The 21423-nt window shown below is 40.0% G+C and overlaps 1 protein-coding gene across 6 annotated transcripts in view; it reads right to left on the bottom strand.

Moving 5' to 3' along the window:
• The window catches only part of LOC124410786 (potassium voltage-gated channel protein Shal), a 46554-nt gene that overhangs the window by 11439 nt on the left and 13692 nt on the right, over positions 1–21423 (bottom strand). For 5 of the 6 annotated variants that reach the window (XM_046889398.1, XM_046889397.1, XM_046889399.1 and 2 more), the window contains exons 2-4: positions 16165–16327; positions 10257–10445; positions 7571–7723 (exon numbers count right to left, since the gene is read on the bottom strand). In XM_046889398.1, the coding sequence (XP_046745354.1) occupies positions 7571–7723; positions 10257–10445; positions 16165–16327 (505 nt within the window). Of the gene's footprint in view, positions 1–7570; positions 7724–9827; positions 9950–10256; positions 10446–16164; positions 16328–21423 lie in introns of those variants that run through there. The other variant, XM_046889402.1, reaches the window with a different exon arrangement.

Genomic DNA, 21423 nt, shown 5'->3' with positions numbered 1-21423 from the left:
TACAGTTAGCTCAAAAATCTGTATTATTGTTACAAAATCTCAAAACCATATCAAATAAAATGTAATTTACAAAACAATGCCCCTGTGATCGATTAGAGAATTTTTCAGCACTAAATTTCGACCCTCAAAACCCTACTATTAACGAAATTAGAAAATTCGCATTATCCTAGTACTTTATTTTTACTGAAAAATCCCTACAGTTCCTCCCATTTCGATGAACAATAAATAGTTTATATTTATATTGTAAATTAGTTGACAATTATTCTTTTCTCCACCTCGTGGCTGTGCAGAAAAATTACGACATATATAAAATCATAATAATTTAAATACGCTAAGCTTGTGACTCGGTAATAATTACATAAGTGTTATCTCAAAAATCTAGCTCATTCGCGTACAAAATCAGCTGTTACTGATCAGAATTGGTCTCAAGCAATATTGATTTTTGGTTAAAAAATTATAGAATAATTATAACGTTTTTGCTCCAACTACTTTTTGACCCGACTGTACGTCCAGCAAATCCTTAAATCGTGGACACTTATGGCATGATGGAGGATATGTTGGCATAACGCTCTGTACACGGTTTAACAACCTATACAACACACACATCGATGGATTCTATAAACAACAATTCTTATCGCACATACCTGTCCTATGACGTAAGTTGAAAAAACATTCCCCTCTTTCTCTCTCTCTCTCTCTCTCTCATTCTCTCTCTAGCACTCCCTTTCTCTCTCTCTCACTCTTTCTTTCTCTGTCTCTGTCTCTCTCTCTCTCTCTCTCTCTCTCTCTCACTTGGATTCGTTTCGCTCATCGAAATGAACTGTGTTATATTGAAAATTTTTTTCATCCCACTTCGTTACTCTGATGCGATATTGTTAGAAAAATCTAAACACCACCAAACATTTTCATCCTGGATGCCAAGTGACGAAGAGTTATGCAACGTATTTTTATATCTCTACTCATCGCGTTTCGATAAACAATCTTTCATACCACGCCTGTGTTTTTTTCTTTCTTATTCTCGTTACCGTTTCTAGTTATTCAACCTTCCTGGTGCATATTTTTATCCAAATATTCTACGAATAATCAAAAAAAAAAAAAACATTTATCTTGAAATGAAAGCGAAGTTAAGGGTACGTAAATCAAACAAAAAATTAACACTCTAATTATGAAATATCACTGAATTTTGTCAAATGTTATAAAATTGATAGATATATTCGAAGCTTTTTCGTATCTAAATTCATTTTCCACAATTACCGTAAATTTTGAATAAAAATTTTCACCAGGATTATTTATTATATAATTTCTCTAAATTCTCCGGTTTCTTTCTTCTTTTTTTTTCTCTCAAGGCTTAGCCGACTGTTTCTCTTCTGTTCTCCATATCTCGCTATCTTTTCTCCCTTTGTTACTAAATTCGAATATATGCATGTAATAATTGATCAGAGCCCAACAGACATCTAGGACAATACGGCGATGCGTGATGATGATAATTGGCTGTTCAAGAATTTATTATTTTTTTGCTCAAATCTTCTGTTTTTTTCTTTTCTTTTCTTTTCTTTTCTCTTCTTCACTCGAAAAAAACTCGACAACTCTGGTTATATATATTATACTGTTACCGCAGCCCGCTGACATGGAATGTTTTAATCGTATATACAACATGTGTATAAGCCAATAAATTGTAAAAACGACGTTTAACCATAAACGCAACGATAATAATTGAAAAAAAAAATGGAAACCATGGATGATAGTATATAATGTGCTGCGACAAAGTTTGATCAGTCACGTTTCTTGTTCACGTTTTGTGTGTTCGTATTTCTTATCCCATGGGCATGCTTACGTAAGTTTTCAATATTTTGCCCTGCGTTATGGGTGATGATATATTGTACATAGACGCTCAGTTGTACTATTTTAATGATATTCTCAAATTGGTCCATGATGAGATTTATAGCTGAGAGTTTTCTTTAACTACGTTAAGGTATATCTTTATATATATATATATAATTTATAATAATTTAAATATTAATATATCTCGAGTTAAAAAGGCGTAAGATATTATCGTTAAAAATCATGGCCTCAAGCGTCACAAATGAGTTATACAGTGGGAAAGATCACGTCATCGAATATGTTAAATATACACACACGTACAAGGTTTGGGTAGATATGATCGTTTAAAATTAAAACGCAGCGATTATCTATATACACAACATCGAACGAACGACCTGTACACGATTGTCAAAGGAACGTTTTTTTCTTGACGAAAAACTAAGCTTTAATAATACCTTCAAGTATAGTCGTTAAGTCTATTTATATCGTGATAATTGTACCTTGAATTTAGGCGCGATCTAGCTCCGAGTGATTTACTATTTATTTATAATAATATCATCGTTTATGCGCGAAGAAAATTTCATAAGTCAACAAGACAGAATAGATCCCTTCCTTATCGACTAACTACGTATACTTAATTATTATATAGATTTATCTACATGCATATGTATTTAAATATCGATATATACATATATATATATCGATCGAGTCTTAGTTGTCGCTTCATTTCCTCCTCTTACTTCTAGCCTCCCCGCCCCCTCCCGGCCCCGTCAATCTTTGTTTTTGTTTTTTTTTTGCCTCTTTCATTGCGTCAATTAATACTAATCCGATTGAGTATCGTCGCATGACCGAACGTCGACGTACACGAGATAAGCTTATTCAATAAATGTGCGATAAATCAATAACACCCATCGAAACTCATTCCAGTAGCGTCGATACAGGGTATTACTAAGAAAAAATCACCCATCGCCTTGTCCCGTCTGAACGTCCGCTATGGATTGCTAAAAATGCGAAAAATTCATCGATCCAAAGTGACGATTAGTAAAAAACTGTGTGTGTTTTTTGTGTGATTATTTACAACAAATTCATTCGAAAAAATTTCTCAGACCCCATGCATTTATTATACTGTCGTATTCTATTGTAATTAAGGGATGTAAGTATGTGCGTGCAGGATGTGAATTTTAAACACACGGTCTAAAAAAAGTCAATGAAAAATTATTGTTTTGCGCAATATACGTTTTACGGTTAAATTTACAGCCATTCCTGATGGATTTCAAAACGTTTTTTTGGCCAAGCTGGACGATCCGGTGCAATAAAATCGATCGACCGAGCGTTGGTCTACCTTACCGACAATCGGTATCGGCCGGTAATGCAGGACTTTTGAGAAGTGTCTCGGTATACCCTGTATCGACATAAAACCATCGAGACAAGATTCGATCGAAACAGGCATTTATCCAATGCCTATAATTCCAACGTTTCGAGGACGTAGCCCCGCCGATCCGTCGCAATCATCAATCCATGGATCATCGTAACGTTACATTAAAGCATCACTAGCACGTACGAACCATGAGATAAACGCGATACATCGGTGAAATGTAATGTAACGAAACGTAATGGTCAAAGATCAAAGGATCCGAGTCTGCGCTTCAGGCTACGGCTCCGAATCGCTAGACGCATATTTCACATCGCCTTTTAACGTATCTATAACGGCTTAAACACGTTTAATCAAAAAATCATCTCGTCCTCATCATTTTCTTATACCTCTGCACCCTCTCGTAATATATTATCATATATATAACGCATAATTATTAATATATATTCTGGGGTAAACACCTGATCTCTGTATCATTATACGCGGGTGTTCATATAAATTATTTGAATAAAGCTTTTTAAAGGGTATAACGTTATACAAAATATCGCGACAAGGAGATTATGTGGGTGGGTATATAACAAGGTAATACACTAAATTGAGATACGAGGGGAATTCTATTTGAGGGGGGTGGGCGAGGAAGAGGTGGGGGGGGGGAGGGCCACGTGCAGTTTCAACTCGACAGAGTATTCAAAACGATTTTCATGCAGCGACGAGGTGAAAAGAAATATATTATAAAATATGAAAAAAAAAAAATTATACAAAAGAAGAAGAAGAATAAGATGGAAAGTCAACAAACGACAAGAAATCACCGCCGCCCCACATGGAAGACTAGGGATTTTCATTTTCTTTTTGTTGAGAAAATGTGATAGAGGGGGGTGGGGCGGGGTCTCCGAGGGGCAAGGGGCAAAACAATTGAAAGCCTAGAACGCAATGGAAGACGTCTCTTAACGTGCGATTACTAATATGTAATATATTATGTTTATACGTATTATATATAGTGTTTTTCTTTTTTATTCATCACGGTCGAATCTGATCTTTTGGTCCAAAAATTTTTATCCATTTTTCTCATCTTCTTTCGTTTGCTTGATTTTTTCTGCTTATATACATATATATCACACTGCCACATTACAGTATTTATACATATGTATTTTCTGTATGCATGGATCATATGTATATATTGTATATGGAGGTTAGTGGAAAAAGGGTTTAAATGATGAATTCGAAAAATCCGAGATAAGCATCGTTTCGTACACTTCAAACTACTCTGTTTTTGAGAAACAATCCTTTGTGTCGGTTCAAGATCGACTGCGTCATCCATGTGCACATCAAACCGGAAAGTTCAAATCGATCGGTGTAAAAACGGTACAATTCCACTCGAAATGTCTTTCCTCAAGCCAATCCGAACTTACAATTCTCAATTATTATATTCTCAATGAATTGTGACACTGAAATGACAAAAATATATTCGTGCAAAAGGGGTATTCAAGGCATTGTGAGCTCAGGTCAATTATTCTAATAAACATAATTTTGGCTACAAAATAGTATACTGTGTTCTAGACATTCCAACATATGAAAGTACTCCCACCCTTGCTGGCTATTTTGAAAGGATTCGTAATTTGAACGTCAATATCTTGAATTAAGCAAACATGCAATTATACGCTTTTTGCACTAACCTCCTCATATATACATATTACATACCTGCGTGTGAACGCCTGCATGCTACTAATTATATTAAACTAATTAGCCATTATATATATATATGTATACAGATATATATCTTTCTCTGTCGCAGCTGAGAATGTGCGATTAAATTCCGTAAATTTAACCAGTCGCTTAATAAGAATCATGTTACGTGTGCGCGCATGCAGTTAAATTGTTATTTTTATTACTGGTATCTATTTTATATTTCATATTGGCTATACTAATATAATATCAATACGTGAATGACTATCGTTAATATCCTTATTAAGATTATTGTTTAAATTTTATATGTATATTTTTGATTCCTCGTACCGATCTTCCCTCTGATATCTTATATTTCTCTATTTTTTACCTCAGTATACTGCATATTGATATGATGCTTGACTCGTGATATTTGTATTATTCTCGTATATAATAATATGTTCAATAATTATGTGAAGCCGTTGTGAAGAAAGGCCCGTGGTTTAGAATACCGTTGAAAGTCTTTATATTCCTGCAACTTTGGCACAAAGTCTTGGGCGTGATAAAATCGCACACATTTATGTAATATATAATATACCTATAACATGTAGAATTGAAAAATTCACAGTACCAAAGGTGAAATATTAAATATACTTATATATGATAATTTGTTGAATACCTATCAGATTTTAATATATGTATCTAATAATGGATAATTTGATGCTCCTATACACTATGAATCAGATATGTGTGCTGTGTAATATGTACGAGTTACACGTTATACGCATTAGAAGAATTAATTTTTTCCCGATGAAAACACAAATTATTTCCATCCATTTCCGTAAATTCTACTTTTCTGTAAGGTTATGTACTGATAATGGAACAGTTACCTTTCACACGCGTAAAGTTGATCTCAAAGCATCATTTTTTAACGAGAAATATTTGTTTTGGTATATTATAGTATAGCCACAGAGCATGGACTGCGCATTCGAGCCGAAAATTTTTCAGTCCGTAAAAAGAGACAGAAACGTACGCGGCCAATATCTGTTTCCTTCTAACCAAAGGCTTAACTCTCATATTAAGCGCCTCTGGTGTGAAATTTTTTATCGAAAATTGATGGAATAAAGACACTAAGTGTTGACTACAGATTTTCTTATTATACTTGTCTTATCAAACAACAGTTTCTTTACTTTCTTCATTACATCAATTCTGTAATAATGTTGACGAGTTTGAGTACAAGAACCTAACCTCGCGCTGTGAAACGATTTTCCACGTATTTCATCTGCTCGCAGTTATAACTCTTGTATAAACTAACAAATTCTGTCGTAATGTATTGCATTGATTCTTAAATAATCATCGTCGGATATACTGAAATAAGTGGTTGGATACGACCACGATCTACGATAATACAGAAAGTCGCGGATCCACCGACCAACGACCAATTAAATGCTTAGAAAGAGCCAGAAATTGGCCGCGTGTGTATCCTTCTCTCTCAGTTTTGGCGTTACCATAGTCAGTACAGGAAATGCACAGTTCATGATCTATGTTTATGGTACACAGCCGAAACAACTGTCTCTCGAAATTTTTGCAACTGTGTTAATTAGCGAGTGTAGAATTAAATCCGATCAGGAATCGAGATTATATATATTCTCCTGGTGAACCATTTGTTATTGCCAGCACGGTGGGACCATAATAATGTGCCAGTTAGATTCTGGGTCATTTGGATGAAAAATCGTTGGTTCTGATTGTGGAAAACACATTTGTATACACGTCTGTCTCCCGGATCGCGTAAACAAATGCGTATAAAATATAACGTGTGTATAATTCTGGACAGCTAATACGCCACTCGGATTTTTCGTTTCTCGTCACGAATCGCTGTCACATCCTCACCTCGTGATATGCAATAACGAGCAGAACGATTATTACTTACACAGTAACAATAACCGTGTCAACAATCGCGATACTGTTTTTTATACGATATTACACTATCTATATTATATATTGTTATATGTTATTATTGTTATTATTATTAAATTACCAGTCTCATACAGACGTGCAAAGTACGAGCCAATCTATCTATCTACCTATCTATCTATCTATCTATCTATCTACCTATCTATCATCGCTAGGGCATAGATTGCATACTTCCAAGGCGACGCTCGGCGTCAAGCCACGTTGAAACAAAGCAGAAGAAAGAAAAACAAATGCAAGAAACGAGGTTTTTTTTCTCTTTCTTTCTTGTGAGTAACGTTATTAATGACCAGCGTCCATTCGTTATATTGAACGTATAATAATAGTGACATAATAGAAAAAAAAAATTTCGTCTTGAACAGGGTGATTTCGATGAAATAAAAAAAAAAAAAAAAAATACTACATAATGAATGAATGATTGAATGAGCGAATGAACTTGAAGAAAAAACAGATTCAGACGGGTGTCTCGTTGTAAGAACTGCACGGGGCACCGCCGATTGTCTGGGGACGTCGAGGATCGTGAAAAGCGACGCTCGGTAGAGTTGTCGTCGTTGCGACGGGGATGGCTTCTGAACTCACGGAGTTAGCGGAGTCTAGGAGATGATGGGACGGGGGGTGATTGGCGGTTGGTAATTGGGTGAAATGCGGGGAATTGTGCGAGGGCGATGACGATGACGGGGCGGGAGCTGATTGAAGGTCGCTGATCGAGGTGGTTGACGCGAGAATGTGCTGCTGACCGCGTACCTGATATCGCTGGGGGTAACACCTGCCGCAGCAGGAACGCAGCAGCCCTCCACGTGACGCCGTGCTGTGAGCTGGCGACGTCAGCGGGGACGGAGATCCGGGCCTCTTCGGGGCTCCGTTGAACGGCACCTCCATCTCCACGAACTCGCGATCCTGAAACGCGCGTTGGGTATAGGATAGTCGTTGCTAGAGTACCTTCGATAAGAGTCGTGCCAACACGCCGCCATTGATGCTCGAGTCTTGGGCGCGCTGTTTGAATGAAGAACGTGAGAAGCGTCCGTAAAACACAACGAATCGCGAAATACGAGGATATTTCTCGCTGCTTTTGTTTGTAATTGTTTCACGAATATCAAGGCTATATCGTGAAAATCTCAGAAAACTGAACATCCAAATCGCATGAGCCATATCATTCAACCAAATCGCGCCCAATATTCTGTCCAATTTTCGCAGGTTGACCAACTCATTGTCAGTCCCGGAGAGATGCTGGCTATAAAATTTCTCGAACATATCGAGGTTGTGTTGTGTTAAGAATTTACGATGGCAAAAATGCAATGGGTCTACATTCAAGTCAAGATAACCTCGAAAAGATTACGCTATCAGATATAGTTGGCTAACCTGGCTGAACAGACGAAAAATTTGAGGCATGCATATTTGGTTATTCAGTTTTCCTAAACTGTTACGATAGATTGGTGTAAAATAAAACGTTTCTTACAATGGTTACAAATGATTGCATTAACCTGAGATATTGAGTCTTTACATAATAAATGCCTAGTGAAATTAGGGTCACTTCAATTTGAAATAGTGGATAAGTTATATTGTTCTTAGACATGATATGCAGTGAATTTCTCTATCAGCAAAACTGGATACGATCCTCAACCTGAACATGAGCTGTAACTCTGGTTGCTAAAATAAGGCGCACGTATCATTCCGCAGATAGAGAAACTCACTGCATTTTCACACCATCCGTGATCTTCGGAAAAGTCTATGGTACAAAGAACCAATAGTTGCAGTACCAATAGTTAACTGGTTATGGGGTGGCAGGACTCTTATTAAAGGGACTCTAAGGGTGTCTAGTCATTGCCAAATACCAGAGCCAGAGATCCTCCAGCCGGAGTCGGTTTTTGGTGAGCCGCCATCTTCTATTTTGAGTCAAAGCAGAAGGCCCGTACCGAGTTTTACGACAGGGTATTTGAAATGAAAATTGGGGTCCAGCTCGACCCGAAATTTGTATCCCACTTGCCGAACTCTTACTTGAGGGTCTCTTAGATACTGGTAATTTCAGCATAGAGTATAAATATTCATCTTAATATATGTATATGATACGAATGAAATCTTCTAACAAAACATTACCAAATACTATATGCACCTAAGAGTTCATTATTGCCTGAGTATTATAATGGGATAATAATTTTCTGGTCAGTGACAAACATATTTTATGACAAGCTAGGGATAACAGTATTAAGGTTTCATCGACAAGGCTGTTCCCCCCGACTCTAGTCTTGTTAACATTGCGCGTCGTCGAGTGTATGTGAGTACGAAATTCGCTGAAAGCACTAACACAGTAGACTCTGTACAACTTTCTGCCCCGTGGCTGCGCGATGAGCCATCTGCGTTAAACTTCCGAGAAAACGGAAAAGTTAAGCAGCATCCTTATAATTCCAATACGCATACAGTGTACAGTAAATAGGCATGGAGCCCAAGGTAGAAAGTTACAGAAAGTCTACTTTGTGTAAACTTATGGATAGAGTGTTCGCCGAGTTATCAACAATTAAACGAACCATTGTGTATTCTATGAAAAAAATTGTCTTTTGTTGCCCTTTTGGCCATTTGAGGATTAACCTCCATTGGGTGAGAACATATTATTATTTATGTGGTAGCTTGAAAGATGTGAAGCAATGAAGTGTTAAAATTACAATTCATGCGTGTGACGTTTTTCGCTCACGCACAGACGTATTGAGGTGACCTGAGCGGGGGGGATGACTTTATTTCATGCCATAAAATGGACATCGATATCCGTGTACATGATGGTAAAAGTATGGGGATGACCCACTGTAATCCCTAGGTGTGGGTATTTCGAAAATACTGCAGTGAACGCGATACCGGCTGAATTCCCTTGAGCCAGGAAAATTACGACATTTTGATCCCGAAAATCCGTTCTCCATCGTTTCTCTCTCTCTCTTTCTCCCTCTCTCGGCCACTAGTTCGACTTTTTTTTGTGACCTTAACGAGAAAACGAGGGAGAATTGGAGAGAGCACAGCGAACATTGACATTTATTACACTATTAAAAATCGGCCATTAAATTCTGGTCTGTGTGAAGCCAAATTCGCCCCATTTTTGGCCAGTTCAAGACTGCAACTGCACCGTAATGGCGTTGAATTCTACGATTATGTATAATGGGAAGTAATTATAACGAATAATTGAATCGATCTTTCTGTACATCCACACTGTGAAAGTCCGCAAGAAACATATAATCAAGTTTTTAAGAAAGAAGGGAAAAGGTAGAAAAGAAACATGAAAGTAAAGAAAACCAATTGGTAAGTTAAAACAACATTGAAAAGCTGTTTTAAAACATCAACCATAACAACGGTAAACACAGTACTAACAGTAGTAGGTATACATATAGTGATATGGTATGGTATATTAACATAAACGAAAAGTATAAGCATAAAATGAGAGAAATTTTACCGTAGTTTTTTCCAGGCATCGTAGCAGATGATGATGCTGTAGTTCGAAGATGTCCTCCTCCCTGTAATTGTCTTCAAGATCGAGTCCGCTTTCCTGGGCAGCGAGGCGAGCCTCGGCGGCTTTTTTCTTGCTGACAAATGCCGCTCCGCTGGAGGCTTTGGCGATGCGAATTCTGGCCAATCTAGCTTTCTGGAAGAGCAAATGATAGACGACTGTGAGTTGATGAAACGCTCAGAACGAAGCGATGTGTTCTGGCGAAAGATCCTTTTAAGAACAGGTACTGCGGGGATTATATCCATACCACGGAAGTTTACACTTCGCATTTCGCGACTCCGTGGCTACACAAGTACCCGCCTGCTTACCTTCGGTAAACAGAACTTCAGACGTGGTTATTAACCCCCTTTGACTAATACCGAACGACGATATATCTTCGTTATCTCCAGTCTACACAACCGAAAGTGTCGAAAAGCGAAGAGGTTAACATGCCTTTTCGGTATGTGTATACATGATATTATATAATAACTCCTCGGCATGACCGGAAGACGATTGATGTGTGTGTGTGTGTGTGTGGGGATGTGCTAAAAAAATCCGAGCATAAATTCAAGTTCAAGCCTTTTTCCCACTTCAACGAGTCGATTCGACGGAGTCGTATCGATTCAATTTCCCCGGAAATACATCGTGGGTTATTTACTGTTCGGGTCTCATACATATATCCTCGTCGCATACGTGCAGCGATGTCGCTTCCGGCCCCAACTGTCAGCGCAAGAATAAGAGAGCACCCTCTTGGCTGGGGCGTGTAGACGAGGATTTCTTCAAGTCTCCAGGTCGGTCAAGAACCTACTAGACAAGAACACCTAAGGATACACCTGAGGCTAGCCTACCGCGAGTTGTCGGAACAAGCCAGCAACTTGTAGGTATACGGAGGCACAAATATGCAGGGATCATCTTGAAAGGGGGAAACCTAACTTTCCTCTACAAATAGTAGGCATAACCGCCTAGACGAAAGTTGGGCTTTCAGTCCAAAGACGGGATTTCCCTCTCAAGACAACCTCCGAGAGCAATTCCTCATTTACCTCCCTAAATCATCAAGCCCCAATGTCTAATTTCCAACTGAAACAGTTCAACTTTTGAATGGTGTATACGATATACACATACCTCGTAAAAACTTGGCACTAGATTTTCATCAGTAAAAAAGTTAGACGGGAATTGACCAATCGGGAAACAGCTGCTCCCTTTCTGACATAAATCATCTTCCACGATTAAATTTCCACCAGTTAAGCAGCCGGGAGAGAGTGAGCTGAGGTAATCGGAGGTGAGACTGCTGATGACGGTCTTTCCAAGAACGTTTGAAAAGTTCGGAACGATTACAGTCGTCGCTTTAAAGTACCCTTGTGTGCGTTCGCGTTCGTGTTTGCGTACATGAGCGCCAGTGAGCCAGGGGGCATAACTGTTGCCTCGTTATTTTGCGCAGCGCCTAAGGGAGGCCGGTTCTCCGGCAACATCGTATGTACACCTTTATACAGTAGCTGCACTGGCCTCTCGGCTCGCCTAGCCCGACAGAGAGCACGACGCCCATGTGGCTCGAGCGTTTCACCCGGGGTAGGAAAAAGGTGCAGGAAAACGACGAAGTCAAGTAAAGAAAGCGGCGAGTGTATACATATAGCGAGAGGCGCACTACAGAGCTTCGGCAGCCACGTATGAGGCAGGTAAAGGGTTTATTTTAAGAATAATTTTCAACCATCTAAAGTATTTATGTCCAGGGAACGAATTCGGCTATACCGAGAGGAAACTGTTAGACTTAACGGACTGATTGACGAACTGCGCATGCGAAAAGTAATTGAATTCTATTGGTTGACGAAATCGTAACACGGCAATATTGTCATCTGCAAGGTAGGGAAGCCAACTTAATCGAAACGAGGCATAAGTTTAAAGCACTCCCCTAATCAAGTGCCAAATTCGTGGAAACTACATAAGGAGCATGAACTCAAATATGAGAATTGACGAAACTTGTCACCGTAATCGTATATATAAGGTTTATTTTTGTACCACTAGCGTCGCTAGAGATCCTTTTGCACGGAAGTGTCATTGGTTGCAGGGATGCCGAAGATCGATAAATCGATCATCTTGCAATGTGGTTGGTAGAGCTGCCTTATACTCCCTCCACTGTCTTTGGTGCGTACGGTACACCAGTGCCATTTTATTTTAAGCAGCTATTTGTTTACACGGAGTTCGTACTCTTTATGTTGCCTCAATGGGCGAATTATTAATATGAAGTTGTGATGACTCGAGCAGTCGTCAGTCAGTGAGCCATAAAAAGTTAGTCTAGCCTTCCCGAATCACCACTATATGTCAACAATGTGAAATCTCCTTAAACTAAACAAAATCACATCACCTGCATAACCTCTAGAAACCGAGGTTGACAGCTGAAACTTGAGGTGGCTGTCCTGCATGAAAAACAAGAAAAGCTCGCGCATGCGCCGACGGATATTGAATCTACCAAATTCCGCAGTTTCCCTTCGGTATTTTAATAATTTTTCGGGTAATGAATGGAAATCAAACAACGGTAGCATGTGGCATTTGTATATCCGGTGAAAAGAAAATAATATGTTTTTATTATATGTAAGGATCTTCTGATTGTGAGATGGTAACTAACATGCTGCAGAGTTGGTAGGTCTGCTTACCTGTAGTTATGAGAGTACGAGTATCGCAAGCTAGCTTAACGATCATTAATTTATAATTCGGCAGCTATTGGCACGCGAAAATTACATCGCAAAACTCTCGGTTATAAATAAAACCGACGCCGGATGTTTACGATATTAATTTCCCTGCATGCAGGCGCTTTCCTCGCCCAAGACCCGTCAGGGCAGAAAATTTGTTTTAGCTATTAAGATTTATGGCTATTTGTAACCCCGCTTCCCTGCCCCTTGTAGAATATGAAACTAAACGGCCTGAATCGATTCCACAAAGCTTCACTTGATTCGATCGGATCAACGACCCCAAAATACTCGCTAGAAATTTCAAGATTTCCGTACAATCGCATCACCGAGAAGTCAGACGACTTCAAAGTCGAAATGATCAATCGAAATCTAGGAACAGTAGTCCGCATTCCCCTGCTGCATGCAAACCATTTCCATCGATATACAATTTCATGAACTGAATAGGAATTTTCTGGCTGGTGATACCCTGCGTGCTGCGTATGCGGTGTACCGAATCGATACCGGAAATCACGCGCACTGCTCAAACCTCGATCGTCGTGAGTTATTTCGAACGAGCAATTGTTGATTTCTCTTTTTTTTCCAAAAATACGCGTGTAACACGAATAGCGGACACCAAGAATAAATAAAATGAAAGGCGTATCGAGAATTGACGCAAGAAAAGTAGGTTGAAGATATTTCTATTCAATCTCTGTTTTCATTATAATGTCTATATGTAATTTCTTTTTTCCTCTGAACCAATTTCTCTCTATAAATCGCGTTCATTGTATATCAATATGTTCTATACGCGGTATGACCCAGTAAAAACCAGGCACCAAAGACAGAGATGATCAAAAAGAAGAAAGAAAAGCTTCAAACAAATTTCAGTCTATATATATATGTATGTATCTATATATGTATGTATACATAATATTCTTGAAAGTGTAATAATATTTACAATATTTCCAACACTCGATACGCCTTAAATCTAATCAAAAATTCATCATCGACAGGCTGAACCGTACTATTGCAGGAAAAAACTATATGTCCGTAAATAATTCGACCTAACGGTAGGCACGTAGCTGCTCAAAGAACGAAAATCAACATTCGTTTCGTTATTTTTTTACTCTCTCGCTCCCTCTCTCTCCTTTTTCAAAACCATTGAAAAGACAGAACATACAAGGGTGAATTTGCTGGCTGTTAAAACCATGTTGAAACCATGTTGAATCCACTGCGGCAGCGTACTCGACGGGTGGTGGGGAAAAACATGAAAAGAGTGGGAAAAAAAAACATCGCGGGATGGGGAGGGGGGTAAACGACCTCTGCGGCAGCCAACTTATTATTTCTCTGGGGGAAATGTCGATGGGGACAGGGTGAGATTTTTGTTCCCGTTTCTTTCTACAGAAAGTGAAAGAAAGTTATGCCAGTACGGCATGAAATGGCCTGCACAATAATCGGCCGGAAAAGATGCGGAAGGGCGGCGGGGGGGGGGGGGGGGAGGTTAGGGTCGACGGAGATGAAGCAGGTTGGTTTGGCGCTGGGAGGAAATCGTCGTTTCAATATGGCGTCCGAATGAAAAGTAAACTGTGTGTATAGATAGGAAGATGTGGCCCGCGCAAGGGAAGACAATAACAAACTGCGTGGAGCTGGAATTAACAAGCGGCGCCGGACGGTAGTTAAATGCAGATTTAAACCGCTAGAGTTAACTAGCCGCTCGCGTATATATGTATATATATATATATATAAATCCAATCGCATACTATACATGTATATATGGTGTGTAGTACATAAAGGATAAATATAGGTACATCTACGCACATAAGACATACCTGCATGTATATATATATATATAGTGATTATCTATAACGGTCGAATGGTCCTTCGTCTACTACAATGCGATGCACATGCGCTAAAATTCAAGAGCAGTTGTTCGTCAGGGCAACCAACCGTCATAACTTCAGATGACAGGTCGCCGAGATGTATGTAACCTCAAAAATTTTGACAGCTGTCGGTGTTGAGCACAACTGCCAGCGGTAATAACTAATTGAAATTTTTTAGGTTATGCTCGTGACGGTTGGTTACCCTGGCAAACAACTGCTCTCGAATTTTAGACGCATGCGCGTTAGACTGTAGCAGACGATGGAACATTCGACCGTTAGATAATCACTATATATGTTGAATATACATATACATATACACAGAAATATCTGTAGGGTTCGTTACGCGATTATTCGCGTCGTGGACTATACTACCTATCTTTCTTGCCTGTTTGTTAATACATCCATTTTTTTTTCTTGTTTCTTTTGTTTTTTTCATCCCAACACAACACACGCCGGGAATGGAAAATTGTGTGGGGTGGCTGTTCGGCGGAGTTGAAGGTCAATCCGGGCGAACGGCTTCTCGTCATGATCGTACAAACAAACAACGTACGGTCCAGACACCCGAGGTATGACGAAGAAGACGATGCGGAACATCATCGAGCTACGGGGGAGAACGAACAAACAATCCCGTTTGCCAAACGAGATGATCATATTCGCCGAATGCCTCGGAAATGGGCCGAAGTTTTGATCCCTTCATTTTTTAAAAGCGAGCCCGAAGTTTCATTTCCCTCGCTTTTTTCTATTCATCTTCTTCTTCTTCTTCTTTTCCTTTATTTTTATCGAAGGCGAAGAGGGCGTGTTAAGATATTGTCTAACTGCTATGACGATGATAAAGTTTGAACAATTTTTCATATTAATCAAACACATATACATTGAGTTTTTGAGGCAGGGGTTAAAAAGTAGAATTGGCCACACGATATAAGGGTAGAAATAACGAATTTTCAAAGAATCTAAAATCCAATTCACAGAATTTCAAAAATACATAGGTACAAAAAAGTTGAGATAGAAAAAGGTCAAATAGTAAAGACAGCCACGATATAAAATCGTCAGAATTGAGGTGTTAAAATTCTGACGAATCTGTATTTTGACTTTCTACACCGTATACCTATCTACACTTTGAATTTTATATAAATATATAATTTTATCTTTCTACATTTTTAAATTCTCTGAAGTAGAAAGTTTCGCGTCATTGAAACCTCGATACTATGACCTTTTTGTACTTTGGTGCTTCTACTTCTTAAGCCCCATTCCCGGTATAGACCTGAGCTTTTTGAAGAAGTTCATACATTACGGCTCAGAAATCGAGTTACAAAGTACCAGATTCGAATGGCTTACCCTCTGCGCTTTCCTCTTGTCAGCGCGCTGGTTCTGGTGATAAATGCGACTGAAGTTGCTGACGATAACCGGCACGGGCAAGGCTATGACCAAAACTCCGCTGAGAGAACACACGCCTCCGACGATTTTTCCGGCGATCGTTTCCGGTACCATATCACCGTACCTGAAAAAATGAAGAGAAAAAGAAAAAAAAAAAACGAGAATTTCTTGTTAGATCGATGCGAACACATTTATACACCTAGAATCATTGATGCTATCTGGGAGTCCGCAGTGCGTCCCTCGGGAACTGACATGCGTTAAACCGACACCGACTCACCCACGATCCTTCAATTATTAAGTGCCGCGTCACTGCGGGAAACACGGATTCAGACACGTCAATCCTCGGGATGTGAAATGAGTGACAAGTGTACAAGGAGAATTACAGATACATTATAATAGATATTTATAATATATACATACATATATCGCACGAACAATTAGTCATTCACTTCGTACCCCGCATGATCGTGATGCACAGTTTATCCCTTGGGAGAGAGTCCCGAAATATATTGCGCAACCAGCAGGAGCAGAATGCAGTACGTGCATAGTTTCCTGGATTCGATCGCATCGGTCTACCTACGTAATGAGTAAAGCAGAAGGTGTCGAGATTTGACTTGATCCGGTGGTGACCCGATTACAGTAGCTATGATCGAAAAAGTAAGCCACGCCATCTACGGAGTTCTCACACTACATCCAAACTTTGTAACTTTATGTAAGAGTTCGAAAGGAATATAGAAAATGGAAAAGCTTTTCTCGTTCTGCATTTCGATGGGTAGGTATGTAAGAATGGTCGCATTGACAGAGCAAAGAGCCGATTTGCCGTTAATAATAAATTCTTTCGGAATACCTGTAGTACACGGTAACGTGTTGAATATTTCATCACGCAATGATATTGTTATACATACGTATTATTCAGGTGTAAGGGTATGCATTGAAAGGCTATACACCGATATTTGAAAATCAATATTGGGTAGACCGTAGCATTAAGTGGTAATGCGATGGGGGAACGGGGCAAAGTGAACTTTCTGAATACAACTTTTCAACCTCTTCTGAGCGAGCAAATATAGGTAGAATCAATTCACACACCCTTGCGATCATCCATAATCCCGTTCTGTAACCCCATTCGACGCGAACCGAAAAAAAAATTTTTTGATAGGATTTATTCCGACAGGAAGTATGTGAGAAAAAAACACATTCTCGAGTTTCGACTGTTCAGGTTACAATAAGACTGTGAAAATATACATATATTCCCTCACAGAATAGTTGGCAAAAATATCGCGCATTTCGGGAGTAGGGCAAATCGTAAAATAAGGTGAAGTGAGGTACGTATATGTCTATCTACGTGTATACCATGCCTATGGCTACTGTACGTACGGTGCTGCAGCATAGTTGTAAGATATTATTCATAAAATTCACATAGCTAGGCGTATATAAGCTGTTCTTTGCCCCGGTGTTTCGAATAATACAATAACGTTACGTTTTCACGGCGCTATTTCAAAGACAACGGCGAAGCGACCGTGAATATAAGTCTCGTACAATTCCCAGCGAGTACAAACGTTGTATGTAAAGAAATTTCAGATGCATAGGAATTTAAGTATTCGTCGGCCTAGAAACCCGTCAGTCGGTACCCTTTGCCTTGGTCTTAGATCAAGGAAGTCGCGAATAAAATATAGCCGAAAGAAAGAGGTAATAGAGTCGAAGAGCGAGAAATGGGAGGAAAAAATAGAAAGAAAGAAAATTAGTTGGGAAGAGGGTGGGAGGGAGGGAGGAATAGGAGGAGAAGGAGGAAAGTCTCACGACGATATTCGCCCGGATTTGCCCTCCGCATCGATTTAGAGCGTCTGGTCCGACGACCATGCGCGCCGCGAAGCGGTGCTCCGGGTCGGATTCCCCGTTGGAGTTTAAATGGGATTCGTACGAGTCCATACCCGTTTCGATTTTCCCCATATGCAACGATATTGTCACGGATAAAGCGGGAATTAGGCATCGCGCTTTCTGCCGCTTCGTGTTATCGACACACGAGTCATGCCGTGTAGAAACACGTTGTGAAAAAAATAATTTGCCATTTTTCACCGTGGCACATGTTAAAGAGATTTTTTAAAGACGAACGTTCTAGGTTATGTGGAAGATGCGTTGATTTTTCACTTTTCATTCACATGTTTTTATAATTAAATTCATGAAAATCTCGTTGTAGCACTAAAATTATTACTTCTTGCCGGAAATTTATATCCAACCCAAATATCACGATCCATATCACAACGATATATCGAACGGGAATCTTATTTTCTAAAAACAAAAAGTTCGTATTAAATTACAACTATTTTATGAGATTGAATTAATAATGAAACGGATATATTTCTCAAAGATCAACTGGAGATTTAATGTTACAAGTGTGGGTCTTTTTTGTAGTGTAAATTGATACTATGATTGACGCGAGCAATAAAAAAAATTGATTCCACGTAACTTAGAACGCTCATCTTGGACGGAATCTTTCTTTTAACCTAAATAAAAGTTTGAGGGGTGCCACGGTGGTGGAAAATCGCTAATTATTTATTTCTGAAACACCCTAATGATACAATAAGAAAGGCGCGTGGAAAAAGTGCAAATAGCAAAGAAAGCAGCGAGGATATAAACTTTTTCAAGACTCGTTTCGACATCGTTTTTCATTCTCAACCTTCCGACCATCCCGATCTTATTTCAGGTCAACGATATCGGAGCTGAAATTTCCCTCTACAATTTGGCAACGACTACTGGAGGATCTGTTTAAACGAAATCCCAACCAGTCTTCAATCGCCCAACTCTCGAAAAATTTGCGCGGCAAAGAGCGATCGTTAAACAAATATGTTATATATGTTTAAAAAAAAAAAAAAAAAAAAAAATTGTGGCTGCTCGATGCTGGCAGTACGAACGAATTAATAAGCGCAACGAAAAATCCCGTTATTCCCTAATTGGGCTGGTATTTTCGTCGCACGCAAGGGTCGTCGGAACGTCGAAGAAAAGCGGAACGCTAGTGATAACACGTCCGAGTGAGTGAGAAAGAGAGAAAAGGGGGGGTAGAAAGAGGGAGAGAGAAAAAGAGAGAAAGAGAGGGATAATTCGCCCAGAATAAATAACCGGGGCTTTATACAAACGAACGCGCTTCCGTCCGTCCTCTTTCATCCAACCCTTACTTTCTATCTCTTTCCTTCTCACTCTTAGAGAAGAAATAAAAAGCTTTTCTCTCTCCTCTTACATACCTAGAGACCACTCGCTCATAAGCATAGGTATGTACGTACTTATACGTATGCATTTACAGGCACAGTCGAGAGCGCGCGACAGAATAAGGAAAGAGCAGGAGGACCTACCGCAAGTAAAATATCCACCTGCCGAGCATCGTCGACGAGCGCGGCTTTCTCGGCAAACAAAGCGACTTCTCGAGCTGCGGTGGCGCCTGAATAATTGAACAGGTACAATTTGCTGGTCGGTGAAGAGCGAGAGAGAGAATAGAGCACTAAAACCACGGCGCCGTTGGGTAGGAACAGGTAAACAAGGTTGAACAAAAAAAAAAGACACGGTTAAAAATGAATTCAAAAAAGTCTTCCACTCCGTCGTCGTTGACTATGCGAATTAGTCAATTATTCATCAATCGTGTTTGCTTTACACCGAGACGATACAGTGAAACTTGACACATCGAATACTCCATTGCGCATGCGTGAGCTTTGTCGAATTTTTCATGCAAGCTGTCCAACGTGTGCCCTATGGAGGTTATGTAGGTGATTCGAGTTTTTCTGGCTAAGGTAGCGCTCAAATACTTAGTTGTTGTTGTAGCGATTCGTGAAGGCTAAGCAAATGTTTATTGCTAACTGACTGACGACTGATGACTGAAACGAGTCATTGCAACAACATAATTTCGGTTCGCCACTTGACGCGTGAGAGTTTGATATTTCAAGTCCCATTCTCGGTAGGTTGACGCTCCTGCCTTGCAAACGAGAATATTTCGACGGTAAAATCTGGCAGACCAATAGAGTTGAATTATTTTCCGCATCCGCAGTTCGTCACTCAGTTTGGCAAGTTTCAGCATTTCCCTTCGGTAGATACAGCAACAAGAAGGAAAGTAGGCTTGAGGAATTATGCCCAGAGAACGAGGTCGAAGAAGGACGACGTTCAGCTAACCATTTTTCTTTACCAAAGTCTGAGACACGGATCAAAGTGTCACGCGGATTTCCCCCGAAGCTCTTTTGATGGTCTGGACGTTATGAGGCGAAAAAAGGCAATTGCAACCATCTAAATCCACGAGATTAGGGGGGAAGCAGCCTTGGACTATGACCCGAGCTGACCATTGATGAAATATTTGTCTACACCCACTGCAACCGCTGAAGAACCATTGGAGCAGAGGTCCCATCGTCCCAAAAAAAGGGATAAAGTTTGGCACCTCCCAAAAAGATCAACAATGAGAAGGTTACGTTCTCAAAGCGGAGTCCGAGTGCCTCTGCAGGCGAAGTGGTAGAACGGTTCGAGACTGACTAAACTATATCTTTTTTTGCACCTTATGTTGGGCGATGATCACTGACGATCCCAATGCCGCCGCTTTTGGAGCATGAAAAAGAGGAAAAGGTTTAGGAAAATACCGTCTAGAGAAATGGCTTCCTCATGTAACATGCAGATCAGCCGTTAGCATATCTCCTGAATGCTGCAGCCAGTAGATGCCGAACGGTATTCATATATAGCCTATGACTGTAGGTATTTCGTAGCCATAGAGATTCAACAGTAGAAGCACGTAATGCCCTTGTTCGAGAGGATTTGCCCTGAACCGGAGCCAGTATCTCCGGTTATCAGAGCGTGGATTCGTCAGAAGCCCGTATGGGCTCCTTGGATTTTATTGTCGCGTACTGCACGCAGTGGATCTGTGACATAAAAGAAGAATAAAATGAAGAGCTTGTAGAAAGAGAGAGAAAAGTTACGGTACAAAAATAGCCGGTGTTCGATAAAGCGTGTAACCTACTCGCGTGAGTAACCGGGTGTATATAGGATAAGGAGAGAGGCGATATGGTAGGACGAGTGGAACTGCAACGGACCGCGCTTCGAATGCCTCCGATCAGGAAATCTATCTTTAGCTCTGTGCCAGGAATACTCGGGGAACTTACATTAGACGCGGGTCGCCCTCTCGGCTTCAGACGGGCGTAAAGAGACGCTGTGCATCCCACGACACGCGTCCCACCGACGGGGAACACCTTGAACTTG

Source organism: Diprion similis, chromosome 10 (genome assembly GCF_021155765.1).
Source record: "Diprion similis isolate iyDipSimi1 chromosome 10, iyDipSimi1.1, whole genome shotgun sequence".
Lineage (NCBI taxonomy): Eukaryota > Metazoa > Arthropoda > Insecta > Hymenoptera > Diprionidae > Diprion > Diprion similis.
The sequence above is the reverse complement of the archived record's forward strand: the minus strand, read 5'-3'. Positions and strand labels throughout refer to the sequence as shown.